Below are 15428 nucleotides of genomic sequence, written 5' to 3' on the forward strand. Positions count from 1 at the left end.
TTCTCTTATTTGTCTTCTGTGACCAATTTACCCTTTTTGGGTCTTAGTTTTCTTCAGCACAAGACTAGATCATTCTGGTCCCTTCCAAAAGAAATATTATGAACTCTTTTTGTATTTATAGTAATGCAGTAAATATTTATTAAATGCCTACTTGGTACCAGACATTTTGCTAAGTGTTATGCAGCCTGGTGGTGAGTTGTTCTAAATAGGGAAACAGACTGGGATAGTGAAATAGGCACGGGCTTTGTTGGAGTTAATCTTGGGTGTAAATCCAACCTCTGCTACTTGTTCAATTTCTTTTTAAAGTAAGCTCTCCACCCAATATGGGGCTTGAACTCATGAACCCGAGATCAAGAGTCGCACACTCTACTGAGTGAGACAGCCAGGTGCCCCCAGTCTCTGCTGCTTGTAGCTAGGAGCCCTGCACATGTTGTTTTTCTTCCTTAAGCCCCAGTATTTCCTGAAAATAACAATCCTTACATCATAGGGCTATTATGAAATTAAAATAACTCTTAGGTAGAACACTATGAGGCACTGATGAAAGTAATTGAAGAGGACATAGATGGAAAGATATAACACACTTATGGAGTGAAAGCATTAATATTGTTAAAATGTCCATACTACTCAAGGCAATCTGCAGATTCCATGTAATCACTATCAAAATAGCAGTAGCACTTTTCACAGAACTAGAACAAATAATCTTAACATTTGTACGGAATCGTAAAAGACCCTGAATGGCAAAAGCAATCTCGAGAAAGAACAAAGCTGCAGGTATCACAATGCCAGACTTCAAGATCGATTACAAAGCCACAGTAAACAGTATGATACTGGCACATAAATAGACACACAGATCAATGAAACAGTATAGAGAGCCCAGAAATTAGCTCATGCTTTCATGGTCAATAATGCTTATATGGTTAATCTACAATAAAGGAGGCAAGAACATGAGGTGGGGAAAAGATATTCTTGTCAGTAAATGATGTTGGGGAGGAAAATTATTAGGTTCCTACCTCTTCCCATTCTTTAGCTGTGCCATTTTGGCTAGAATGGAAGGGTGTAGAGTGCTTAAGATTTTTGAATTCCTGTGTTGCCTGATAAGTTGCTACATCCTCATTCTGATATACTGTGTTGAAATATGATTCAGTAGAAGTACAAGGCTGTGGAGTGTATTGTTGAATAGTCACCTATGTCCATGCACTCGGACAAGGAAGTATATAAGTAAACAGCACTCAGGAAATGCCAGTTTTGAGCTCTTCTCTACTCTTCCCATAACTAGATTGGAGTGCTTCACCATTTTGATTCTAAGGTTCCACACCTATGGACTGTCACTTATGTTCTTTCTTATTGTGACTAGTTTATTTTACTTATTTTGAGAGAGAGAGAGAGAGAGAGAGGGAACACATGTGCCAGCAGGAAGGGGGAGCAGAGTGGGAGAGGGAGAGAGAGAAACCAAGCAGACTCCATGCTGTTAGCCCAGAGTCCAATGTAGGGCTCTATCCCACGAACCGTGAGAGCTTGACCTGAGATGAAATCAAGAATTGGACACTTAACCGACTCAACCACCAAGGTGCCCTTATGGTATTTTAAATTAAAACAGTAATTAAATGCTTCAATTATCTGAGAAATTCTATTAAAAATCTCTTCAGCTTAATAAGACTCTTGTTTTGTCCTGACCTCTTTCATGTGCCTTGGTTTTCTACAAAGTTGTGATCAACCTGTGTGTTGTTTGGAGCTCTTTTCTTCCTGCTTTCGATGTTACTACGTAGTTTTCCAAGTGTATTAACATGGAAGCCTTTGAATGCCTAGTGTTTATAAGTTATGGAAATTAACTATTTAAAAATTTATTCCTTGAAGCACAGAACTTGAACTGTTTGGGGTGGTTTTTCTGTTTTTGAATCTGTGGACCTTGACTAACCTCTTAAAAACAATGACATAGAATGGAATTGAAAATACCAGAATGTTTCCATGAAATGTATATTTCAGTTTATATTTATGTGTGGATACATTTGTTTACTGGATGTTTGTTTACTACATAGTCATGAATTGCTTTGGTTTCCAAAATGAATACCTTAAGTGAAATATAACTCCATATCCCCTCTGCCCAGGAGTGACATCTAAGAAACAAATCTTTATCAAACTAATAACTAATAACTTAAAAGATCCACTTAAATAGAAATGGATAGGAAAATGGCCTTATGTGTAAAGGGGATACCACTGTTAGTTCTTTGGTTAATGTGCTTGCCCACGCTTTTCCTTTGGCCTTTTGTTACATTTGCCAGCTTCTATCTGAGGAAAGCTGGAACACAGACATAGTCCACAAGTTACAAGCCATTATTTTATAATCTCTCATAAATTAATTTTATGATTCTTTTGTGTAAGTTGAAAAACTTTTGCGTTGTCTTGGCTTGCAGAGAGGTATTGATTTTATCTCTTCTTCCTCTTCTCTTCCTCATGTCATTAGCACTCATCTCAGTCAGCTAGAACTTTCCCGTCTTTGGTGGTTTTCTTACAACACCCAGGCATACAAGCAGACCTCAAGCCCACAGCTGCTTCTCATCACTTCAGAGGCTTTCTTAGAGAATGACTCAGCATGATTCAGCAGTCTAACGGTCCCTTTGGGGAACCCATCTTACCAAGTATTTTCAGCAGTTAGCCCATCTCATAAGCTAACAATATTATTCATAGACCTTCGAGTTTCCTGTGTTAGTCCAGCTCAGTTCTGATAAGTGTCCAGACATGTGTTAGGATAGGATTAAAAAATTAAGGAATTCAGCTTTAGAATGAAGAGATTCCCAGGCATGAAAGAAATTTCTGTGATTCAGAAGTAAAAGATTAATTAATTAAATGTTTATTTATTTTGAGAGAGAGAGTGAGAGAGAGTCTTAAGCAGGCTCCACTCATCCAGGTGCCCCAGAAGTAACAGATTATTTTAAACTTATTTCCATTCATTTGCAGAATGAAATTTGTTTAAGCAGTAGCTGGTACTGAGAAAGTCATGTTATTAACTGATGAGGGAAGGAAAGGCTACAGCCAAAAGATCACACAATGATAGAACCAAATGGACACCATGATACTTGTTTTCACCTGTTTGTTATGAAGTTATGTTACAGACTTTGGGCAGTATCTGACCTATGTCCCAGAAGTTCCTTTGTGGAAGTTTCTACTTACCCATAATATAGCTCAGTTATTAAAAGTACATAAAAACTAAGTTACCATGAGAGAATTCTTTTTTTTTTTTAAATGATTTTATTTTTAAATAATCTCTGTACCCAACATGGGACTCAGACTTACAACCTTGAGATCAAGAGTCACATACTCCACCGACCGACTGAGCCAGCCAGGCTCCCTGCCATAAGAGAATTCTTTTTCTTTTCTTTCTCCTTTTTCTTTTTTTCTTTTTCTTTTTTTTTTTTTTTTAAGAATCCTTGATAAAGCTCTGGAGGCAGGCCTGCACTTGGGAGTTCCCAGTCATTGGTGATATCTCCTGGTGCCTGGTTAAGACAGAGTGGAAATCCAGGGGACAGCTAGTGCTGGTTTCTCTGGTGACAAGAAGACTGGTAAGAGGTAGTCACAATGGCTTGTTATTTCCAGATTGCTTCTTACGTTGTATTCTTATCTCCATGACAAGGTGCATACATTTGCCTGAGTTTCCTCCCTGGTATGGGAGGGCAGGCTGTCAAAGTCTGCTGTTCAAAAGTGTTTCATTGAGATCACACTACATGATGTACTTGCTTTTGTATTGCCTTTCAGGATTAAAGCCATAGAGAGTCCCAACAAAGAAGATGATACCCAGTGGCTGACCTATTGGGTAGTGTATGGTGTGTTCAGCATTGCTGAATTCTTCTCTGACCTCTTCCTGTCATGGGTCCCCTTCTACTACATGCTGAAGGTATGTTGGATTTTTGTGAACTTCTGTGTTTCCTTCCATCTATGTATTTGCTTTGTGCCCTACCACTAAAATAAATTCTATCTTAGGACCTATATAACAGGAACAGATGCTTGAGTGTTGGACATCTGTGGCTCTGCCTCAGATTATAAATAGGAAAACAGAATTTGACACACCTCCCTTATTTTGTATACTGTCTTGGAAACAGCCAAAGCAATTGTGTATTCAAGATGTGTTTGGTAATAAAAGATGGAAATACTGTGACCTAGCACAAGCATTGTTGTTAGTTTACCAAGATCCTCCCTTCAGGCAGTGTTACCTAGGTTTGATGCAGAAGCACTGCACACTTTGGCAGGCCATTGATTATTTACAGTGGTGTGTGGGAGTCTTCTTTCTTTCTTTCTTCTTTCTTTCTTTCTTTCTTTCTTTCTTTCTTTCTTTCTTTCTTTCTTTCTCTTTCTTTCTTTCTCTTTTTTTTTTTTTTTTAAGTTTATGTATCGATTTTGAGAGAGAGTGTGAGCAGGGGTGGGGCAGAGAGAGAGGGGGAGACAGAATCCCAAGCAGGCTCTGTTCTGTCAGCAGACAACCCGACTCAGGGCTCGATCTCACTAACTGTGAGATCGTGACCTGAGCTAAGATCAAGAGTCTGACGCTTAACTGACTGAGCCACCCAGGCACCCTAGGAGTCATTAGAAGAAAAAAAAACACCTTATTTCTTATATAGGTTTGGAGAATGAAGATGTGAAGTGGGCTCTCTGAGGAAGTCATTTTGATAACTTTGACAGGTGCAATGGTCAGGGATCAGCCCTGCCACACCTCGTGTTTGGTAGAAATCTAGCCTTGGTCACCACCATGTGAGGACAAGGATTAGGAAGTTGAAACTCATTCCTAATGGGACCTGTATTGATTCTGACTGAGAATGAAAAAGTTAACATCTTTTAATAGATAGAGTGGTTCTTTCTTTCTAGATAGGACAAACTGTCTTCAGTTGGTTCCTTGAGTGTCTTCCGTGGAAGAGACCTGCTTCCCATTAGTTGCATAGAATGTAGATGGTACCTCAGGCTCATGGGGCCAGACTTGCCAAGCTGTAGAGAGTGGGGATTCCAGCCCTTATGAATTCTGAGTTCTCATCTTTCCCTTCATACTCTTAAGTATTCATTTTTTTAAAAGTCACCCGTGAAATGAAGACTCAAATACTTCTGTAAGATTTTTCAAGAAAAACAGCAAACCCTGCTGCCTATACTGCATTCCTTAAAAGCAACCATTATCCCTACATTTATGGCGGATTATTTTGTCATTTACCTCTGTGTTTCTAAATAACATTCTTGTTTAGCCACCTTTTAATTTTTCTATTTGACGGATTAGCTCTTGATTCCTACTGGTAGGATTTGGTTCCCTTTCCTGGCTTGTCCCTGGCATACACATGCAGTCCTCCTGTGTCCCCATCTTCCTCAGGTGTTTGTATCATAATTTTGGTTAGATACACATTCACCACTTACATTATTGTGACTTTGTAAATACGATTTAGTTATACCATGTAGTGTACATATCATGTACATGTAGTGTTCTTGCTGCTTTTTATTTTCCCTGGAACTAATCATCGTTTTCTTATTTACATATTCAGACCTATTTCGAGGGTCCTTGTTAGTTCAATTTGTCTTACTGTTCCTACATTTCTGTTTACTTTCTTTTAAATTTTTTGTCTAAAGAAATTTAGATAAAGGAAATTAGATGCAGGAAGCTCTCATTCTTTGGTCTCCCTCACCCCACCTACCAACATGTTGATGTTGTCTTCATTTTTAATTCTGGGCAGTTATGGATACATTTTTGCTTTATCTCTGGCCTTAGCTGTTTTTACAATCTATAGATGTTTTCTTGTGTAAATAATGTATTTATTCATAGATACATATTTTTCAATCTTCCCTTCCAGTTTTGAAGTTTACTCCATTCTGTTATATATGCCACACAGCGTATTCTTTATTTCAACTATTTTTTGTATCTAATGTTTTTGCTCGTCTCTTTCCTATATTTTCTCATTCTTGTTTCTTATTGCTCTGTTTCTTCTGACATAGTTAGCAATTTAGCTTAAGTCTTGGTTAGTTCTAATATTTCTATTGCTGATAGAATTTGGTAGTTGATCGTGTTGTCTTTCTTTTTGAAATGGTTGTGCTTTTCAAATCTCCTGTTATTTTGGCCTGTAAGCTCCTTTTCCTCTAACACTATCAGCTGTTCTGTTAGGCACTGGGATGGAGGAAGACCACATGCCAGTCCATGCTGGTCCCAGGAAGCTGTGGGTAGGAGCAGATGAGTCCTAGGGTAGGGAGTCCCAGCCAGCAGAGGAACTGTGGTTCATAACCCTTCTCCTACTACATAGCCCCTCAGGCCAAAGGAGCACCCTTTGCTCCCCCAGCAGCATTAGGAGGAGATGCTCAGAAGCTGTTACACACAACTCAAGGGGACAGAGCAGGAGGGGATGGGGAGGAGCTGCCCTGCTACTTAGTTCCACTCATTTTCCTCAGTGCCTCACAAGGACAGGACTTCTATGCCAAGACCTCTGTTCTAGGGGCGCCTGGGTGGCTTAGATGGTTTAGCGTCAGACTTCAGCTCAGGTCATGATCTCACGGTTCTTGAGTTCATTCTTGAGTTCGAGCCCCATATCAGGCTCTGTGTGACAGCTCAGAGTCTGGAGCCTGCTTCGAATTCTGTGTCTCCCTCTCTCTCTGCCCCTCCCCTGCTCCCACTCTCTTTCTTCTCCCTCTAAATGTGGAAAAAAATTTTTTTTTTAAATGGGCAGGAGAGGGGCTCCCTGGGAGAGGGGCTCAGTTGGTTCAGCATCCAATTTCAGCCCTGGTCATTATCTTGCAGTTTAAAAGTTCGATCCCCCCATTGGGCTTGCTGCTGTCAGTGTGCGGCCCACTTCTGATCCTCTGTCCCTCTCTCTCTCTCTGCCCATCTCCACTCTCTCCCTCTCTTAAAAATAAATAAGTATATATACATATTAAAAAATGGGCAGGAGACCTGAATAGACATTTTTCCAAAGAAGACATACACATGGCCAACAGACACATGAAAGCATGTGTCTTTTCAGCATTACTTATCATCAGGGAAATGCAAATCAAAACCACAGTGAGATGTCACCTCACACCAGTCAGAATGGCTAGTGTCAAAAAGGCAAGAAATAACAAGCATTGGCAAGGATATGGAGAAAAGGCAACCCTCATGTCCTGTTGGTGAGAATGTAAATTGGTGCAGCCACTGTGGAAAAGAATATGGAAGTTCATCAAAAAATTAAAATTCTATACCATGTGATCCAGTAATTCTATTACTGGGTATTTACCCAAAGAAAATGAAAACACTAATTGATTTTTTTTTTGCAGCATTATTTACAATAGCCAAGGTATGGAAACAATCTAAGTGTTGTCAATAAATGAACTAAATGAAATAAAGATGTGATGTGTACACACACACACAATGGAATATTATTCAGCCATAAAAAAGAATGAGATCTTGCCATTCACAGCAACATGGATGGACCTAGAGGGTCCATAGCTGTAACTATGCTAAGAATAGTAAGAGAAAGATACCATATGTGATTTGACTTATATGTAGAATTGAAAAAAATGAACAAACAAAAACCAGAAGCAGACTCATAAACATGGAGAACAAACTGGCGTTGCCAGGAAGGAGGAAGGTGAAGGGGCTTGACAGGTACAAACTTCCAGTTCTAAAATAAATAAGTCACACGGATGAAAGATACAGCACAGGGAATATAGTCAATAATATTGTAATAACTCTGAACAGTGACGGATGTAACTCTACTTGTGACGAGCATTGCATAGTGTATATAACTGTCAGATCACTGTGTTGTACACCTGGAATTAATATAATATTGTATGTCAACTATACTTCTATTAAAAAAAAAACTTGGAAAAAACTAGTACACCCATACAGTTAAATGGAATGAAATGATTCACATCTATAGAAATGTTTGCATAATTCATTAATTATAAAAAATTGGTAAACATTACATATAGTGGGACACCATTTATGGTAAAACACAAAAAAAGAACTACATAGTTAAAAAATTTAAATGAAAACATGCTCATTATAATTTCTTCATTTTGAATAACGTTACCACAGAATGCCTTGTAAGATGGCTGAAGAATTTTCAAGCAATTTTTTTTTAAAAAGCCTGTGGTAGCAATTAAGATTTCAAAGGTTGCTGGATTTTCTGTGTGTTTTTGTTATTCAAAGATGTTTAGCATTTATATTTTTATAATCTTATTTGGATGTCACATATTTTAAACTACAAACAACTTTGAAGTCCTTCATAAGATCCATCTAATAGTAGTGACATCACAGTGCAGTCTCTAAAGGAAAGAGACTTGGCTTTGCCTTGGGCCCACCTGCTTGCTGCAGGGAACAGTATCCTGACAGCAGAGCCACTCACAGCAGTAGCTGACCTCACACTTCGAAAACATGAGCAAGCCTGACTCCAGCCCGCTCCTGATCTCTTCTGCTAATGGAGGTCACACAAGGTAAAGAGAGGATCTGAAATACGAGATAATCACCAAATCATTTATAGTTGGTTTTGAAGTACATTACAAAAATTGCTTTGCAGCAAAATTTTCTTCCTTAATAGTAAAAGGAATGTGCATCCATTAGTAGTCTCAGGGCATCCATGAGAATTTACTGCATGTTCCAAATAGATAATATACTTGAGATTATTAAAAATGGATTATGCTGTCAATCAAAATACTTTCTTCTTGCTGTAGTGCATTTTCTGAGTGGCTTCAGAGAACACACTGAGAAGAAGCCTCTGAATTGCAGAGTGGGTAGGAGAATATCCTGTGTTAAGGACTAGCATAGACCATATGCCATGTTACAATCACATGGTGATTGTGTGGAGTATGACGAAGAGATCCAAGTAAGGACATGTTTAATATTTATCTTTTGCAAAAAAATGATCTTTTGCAGAATTAATATTATTGGCATTTCCCCCCATTTTTCTAAAGCAGCCTATGATTGGAGAAAATAAGAGGAACCAATGATTAGGCATCAAAGATTAGTAGAAAAGATAGTATGTAATCTGTCGCACTAGAAATAGTGGACCGTGCCTGCTCAGAGCTTTGCTCTGAGGTCTGCCTTTACCAGGAGGTTTTAAAAATAAATACAAAAGCCTTTTTTCTCCCTCTGATTATAAAAGTAGTGTATTTTCATTTCTTTATTCAGAAGACATTTATTTAGGACTTCTGTGTGCCAGAATCTGTTCTAGGTCAGAAGGATACTTTGGTGAATAAAACAAAGTCCCTGTTGTTGTATTGTTTATATTCATTTGTGTGTGTGTGTCGGGGGGGGGACATGTTTTATATAAGGAGGAAAATAGCATTTGTAATCGCACCACCGGTCACATGTTAGTCTTCCTATTTTTTTAATGTGCAAGTATATTGGTCCAAGTACATAAAGACACACAGAACCATGTATATATTATTGTTTTAACCATATATATATATATATATATGGTTGAGACCACATTTTATACATGATTCTGTATCTAGCTTGTTTCAATTAACATAATACTAGGAGTATTTTCTCATGTTATTCAATATTCTTTGGTAAACTGTCTAATCCATTATCGATAGCAATGTACTAATTCCCCAAATGATAGACATTTAGGACATTTATCTCACTTTATCACATTTTAATGAGTGACACAATGAATAGCTTTGTATCTTCTCTTTACGCTCATTTAGATCACTTTCTAGATTAGTTTTTTAAACAAAACTCTGGCGACTCTTAGTCCTGACTTAGACTGTCACCTGTACTACTGCACCTATGTTGGAAAGCAGAACATTTCTTAACTTCATAAGAGGCAAAGACCACAGGGAAGTCTTCCCCTTCACGTGTTCTTTTTTGAGCTTTTATTTGTGCATGTGGGGCAGTCTGTTTTAGCTTTCGCCTATCACTGTTCTTGTGGCTACATTGCAGAAGTTTCCCTATGGATTTTGTTTCTGATCAAGTGATGGTAGTGTATCAGCAGGTCGCTGATGTGTTGAAATGTGGGTGTTTTGTCTTTTTTGATATTAACTCAGTTCTGACCAGGCTGGTCCCAGAAACTGCATATAAAGTGTATCCCTACCTTGGAAATACCTCTTCTAGAAGAAAATTGGATGGCGACAGCCATTAGAACCACAGACAGAATTATCTGGCCTGCGGTAATCTGTAATTTAAGGATTTATCAAATGAGAGCTCATAGTGCCAGGAATTCAGCCAAAATAGCACAGACTCTGGACTGCAGGTAAGAGTGGGTTTTTGTTTGCTCGTGATTGTGCTGTCAGCGGGCACTGTGAGGATTTGTGTCGTTCAGGGTACTCCTGGGCTCTAGAATAGTTATGTAGGTTAAAGAAAGGGAGTTGTAAAAGCTGGTGACTGAATATAGCCATGAGAGTTGAACAGTAATTAACTTTATTTTTTAATACAAGAAAGCTATTTCATTTGAAAACTGGAAAACGCTAATGACATAGGTAGAGAGCAGTAATTATTTTACTGTCCCAAGATGATAGCTACAGTGCCCTGGAAAGAAAGGAGCAGACCAGAGTGAAGCCTGATCACATTGGAGAGGTATAAAAATATAGACACCTGGCTCTGGTTCTGCCTGGTAGTCTTGCCTTAATTCATTCAGAAAAGATGAATGAGTCAGCTTTTCTGGATTGCTGAGGGGCTGAGGTATTACTTGGGCAGATAATATTCCAGAGATTTACAACAACAGTAAAAACTCTAGGATTTGGTAATACCTCTACCGTCTTGTATACTTTCTTCAAGTACATTAATTTGTGACTTTCCTAAAATCTTACAGAAGAGAAAATGGACTCTCAGAGAGGTTGTTTATGACCTTCCCTAAAGTCATAAAATAAAGTAGATACCAATTCTTTGATTCCTAATCCAGTGAGTTCTTTCCATTTCACCTTGATGCCTATACTTATGCTGAGGGTTTCTAGGTCTGCATCAATAGTAATCCATTCCTGAAAATTAGATACTCTACCTGGAAATACCAGCCAGGAGACTATTTCCTACAATTTTAAATGGTAAAAATTAAGATATATACATCTAAAACTCCATACCAGTTTCCTAAATATTAGTAAAACACCGCAAAATACCTCTATATAAGTAACAAATGTGTTAGGGTGTTAGATGCTAACACCAACACTTCTTGTTTTCCAAATTGTTGACATAGTTAGTAAAAAATTATCACTTAGTATGTAGTAGTACATGGCACCTCTAGGATACTCTGCATACCATTGTTGTTGTTTTAGCTATTTATTTTGAGAGCGCATGTGTGCAAGTAAGGGAGGAGCAGAGAGCGAGGGAGGGAGAGAATCCCAAGTAGGCTCCACACTCAGTGTGGAACTCGATGGGGGCCTCTGCATAGGGAATTCTAATTTACTGTCAAGAATGTAGTTTTTCCTTTTTCTCACACATCATTTTGTTTCCATTGTTGTGTTGTGTTTTGGGTATATATGTATTAACATTACCTATATAAACAACCAGTGGAATACACTGTATGATGTTTGGATGTTACAAACCGGAAGTCTTCCACAAGGAAATGTTAAGTACAGAGATGGTCTATAGGGTCTGCCTGGCTCTAAGCAGAGGAAATGGAAGCTAAAGCCAGGGGAAAATGCAGTTACTTATTTCTGCATTTTGGGTTACTACAAATGGCAAATTATGAAATTTGCAATTAAGAAAATCAAGGTTTCTCTGGCAACATCTTCTTATAATTCATTAGGATAGCCAGCAAGCCCAGCAGGTGCTAGAGCAGAGTCTCTGAGAAAACTAGCAGGAAACATGAAACCACCCACACATACTGAGGTGCTGAGGGTATTTCAAGGAATTGGCTTCATTGAGAGGCCTGGACCTGTAGCAGAAGGTCTTACGATGCCATGTGTGTGTGAGGGCTTGGTGGAGTTTGGGTTGGTTGCACAGATGTGTGTGGTGAGACTAGGAGGTGGCTGGTCTGAATGTTTGCTCTTCCCCTTCCTTTTGCCATGCTTTTCCCCCACTGCTTCTCTCTTAACATTCCATCTTTCTGCTGTTATGTTCAGTAAATGAGCTGTGGAGTCTGTCACACATCAGGGGTAGGAGGCTTGAGGGAGGATTGGCTTAAAATCATAACTTGGAGATTATGACAGGGAATTGCATTTGGTTGAGTGCTTGGATATGGGAAGCAGCCTTTGTAGTCCCTCCAGTTCAGAAATTCTCAACCTTTTGGAAATATATGGAGGAAATTTTGTCACTGATTTTACTTAGTATTTTATGGTGTTGTCTAGTATGGTTTGGCTTGAACATTTACATGTTCAAGTGTTTATTTTTTGAGAGAGAGAGAGAGCACAAGCGGGAGTTGGGGGCAGACAGAGAGGGAAACAGAATCTGAAGCAGGCTCTAGGCTCTGAAGCTGTTAGCACAGAGCCCGATTCGGGGCTTGAACCCACGAACCATGAGATCATGATCTGAGCCAATGTCAGACGCTAACTGACTGGGCCATCCAGGTGCCCTAAAAATATATATTGTTTATGATAAATTACTTTCACTTTATTTTTCCTTTATATTAAAGTTAGAGAACTTCTTGATTTTGTTTTTTTGGTAATTATATGCGTAGGTGTATCATTATTTTAAGTTTTATTTCAGGTACTAAAAGTGTTAGAAACGAATTGTTTAAAAAGGGTATCTATTGGTTCTGAGATTTGATTGTAATTACCCCATTTAAAGCTAATCAGTTAGCCTGTTACTGTTTCATGGCTGTTGGTGGAAGACAGAATTGTTGGAAGAAAGTCCCAGCACTCCTAGATGTTCCAGATATTTTTTATTTTCTCACAAAAATCTATGTGAGGTAGATTTTTTTAAAATTTCAGTTAATATCTTTTTATAGAGTCTATACAGACTTAGGCAATTAAGTTACATACACAAGGTTTGCCTCACTAGCAGATGGCAGAACCAGGACTAGAGCCCAGTTTCTCTTGAGACCATTCTTTAACCTCTATCTACTATAATATATAACTCTTTTTTAAAATGCTTGTATATTTTTGAGAGAAAGAGAGAGAGACAGAGCTCAAGCAGGGAAGAGCAGAGAGAGAGGGGGACACAGAATCAGAAAAGCAGGCTCCAGGCTCCGAGCTGTCAGCACAGAGCCCGACGCGGGGCTCAAACTTATGAACCGCAAGATCATGACCTGAGCCTAAGTCGGACACTCAACCCACTGAGCCACCCAAGGTGCCCCTAACTTTCTTATTTGTTTTTTAATTTATTTTTGAGAGACAGAGTGAGACAGAGCACAAGCAGGGGAAGGGCAGAGAGAGAAGGAGACATAGAATCTGAAGCAGGCTCCAGGCTCTGAGCAAGTGTGTAGCACAGAGCCCAATGCAGGGGTTCGAACCCACAAACCGTGAGATCATGACCTGAGCCGAGGTCGATGACTTAACTGACTGAGCCGCGCAGGTGCCCCAGCCCCTGCCTCTCTTAAAATCAATTTGTTAGGTGGAGAGAGCTGCATATTTTTAGATCAAGATTTTTAATTTGGTATTCCTTGTTCTGTATTCTTACTAGTTTCTAGTTTGTTTGATATCTCAGTTTCTGGTGGAAGTGTTAAAAATCTATGAGTGTGGAATTTCTCCATTTATACAATTATGACTTTAATTTACATAATTCAAAGCTATATTTGGAAGCTATCTATAATCATATAATTATAAAAACAAATGGTATAATTATATAATTACATATATATATACATACAAAGTTATATATAATTTACATTTTCAAAGATATGTAGGTTTTATGTGAATCTACTTGGCAAATTGTTTTCCTTCTTTATCATTGCCTTCAATAATGTTTGTGTATGGTTAATATTACTTTATAAGCTATTTTGAGAGTTGGTATTTGTCTGATACATCTCTTTCAATCTATTTTTTTTTTAAGTTTATTTATTTTGAGAGAGAGCAAGTGGGGGAGGGTCAGAGAAAATGATCCCAAACAAGCTCTGTGCTGTCAGCATGGAGCCCAATACGGTGCTCAATCCCACAAACTGTGAGATCATGACCTGAACCAAAATCAAGAGTCTGGACGCTTAACCAGCTGAGCCACCAAGGCGCCCCTCTTTCAACTCTGTTATTTTCAGTGTTCCTAGTTGGTTTTGCCTTAGGTGTGTTTCTTACAAGAAACATATAGCTTTACTGTATTTTTTTTTAGTCTAGTCTGATAGCCCGTCTTTTGAAAGCTAGCCCCCTGCTCTCCTTTGTCCAACAAATTCTAGTTCATGAAAGTTACTTTTCCAGACTTCTATAGTTCAGATAATCTAGAGAGGGTAATTTGTTGAGAACCTGTGTTTTGCTTTGTATTTTGAGTGTAATACAAATGCAATACACATTTCTCAGAGCCAAAATGGTACTGATGGAGTGAGCTTTGGGGCACAAATATGTGCATTTTAAGCCCAAGGCTTTGTTACTGGTTTAGTCCTTTACCAAAAGCTTTTCATCTCTAGAGCAAACATAAACTTAAAAAAGCATTGTGGCTTCTCAGTTATTTGAATACATTGTTTGGTTTGGAATAATAAGGACTAAGGCCGTGGAGTTTAATGGACAGCAGAAGAGGTGCGAGGTTTTTTCTTTAAGGAGAAGTTGTAAAATGTACAGATTTGGAATCTCAAGAAAGGACTTCATTTTTTATATCACCTGGCTATGTTAGAATCTTTCACCCTAAGAAAATCCAGTAGGCTGGTTATTGAACTTTCTAGGGAAATGAGCAGGTCGCTGTGCATATCCCCTTTTTTGCTCAGTGTCTTAGATGAGAATAAGCGGCTGGGACAACTAAAAGGGCTAAGCTGTTGGCATTTGAATAAACAGTAAGGCTTTTGGGGGGGCATAAATATAAGGTGACAGTTCTTGTTAATAAAGTTTTTAGGGCATAATTCTGGTCTTTTTTATTTCAAAAAAAATTTTTAATGTTTATTTATTATTGAGAGACAGAGAGCATGAGCATGGGAGGGGCAGAGAGAGGGGGAGACACAGAATCCGAAACAGGCTCCAGGCTCTGAGCTGTCAGCACAGAGCCTGACACGGGGCCTGAACTCACGGACTGTGAGATCATGACCTGAGCCGAAGTCGGACACTCAACCGACTGAGCCACCCAGGTGCCCCTGGTCTCTTTTTTATTTCAATGGCAAAGTACAGCCATAAAAGAGTTGGGAAATGATATCTACATTCAAAGTAGAAGATGATGAACAGTTGATTGTAAAGATTCCTCACAGGCAAAAACTGAGATTCTGCTGAGTTTGTCTATAACAGGATGGATACATGTGACAGACCTACTGGGGTAAGCCAACTAAGAACAAGCTTCACGGATTTCTTTAGACAGTTTTGTTTTTTTTTTTAAATCTATTTATTTTGAGAGAGAGAGAGCACAAGTGGGGGGATGGGCAGAGAGACAGAATCCCAAGTAGGCTCCACATATGGTCAGCATGCAGAGCATAATGTGGGGCTCAAACCCAAGAAAC

General features: G+C 38.7%; 1 protein-coding gene across 1 annotated transcript in view; it reads left to right on the plus strand.

Annotated features, from left to right (window-relative positions):
- Window positions 1-15428, plus strand: part of REEP5 (receptor accessory protein 5) — a 37095-nt gene that overhangs the window by 15933 nt on the left and 5734 nt on the right. Inside the window, exon 3 of the mRNA XM_058724921.1 lies at window positions 3751-3889. Within this exon, the coding sequence (XP_058580904.1) occupies window positions 3751-3889 (139 nt within the window). The remainder of the gene's footprint in view (window positions 1-3750; window positions 3890-15428) is intronic.

Source organism: Neofelis nebulosa, chromosome 1 (assembly GCF_028018385.1).
Source record: "Neofelis nebulosa isolate mNeoNeb1 chromosome 1, mNeoNeb1.pri, whole genome shotgun sequence".
Taxonomy (NCBI): domain Eukaryota; kingdom Metazoa; phylum Chordata; class Mammalia; order Carnivora; family Felidae; genus Neofelis; species Neofelis nebulosa.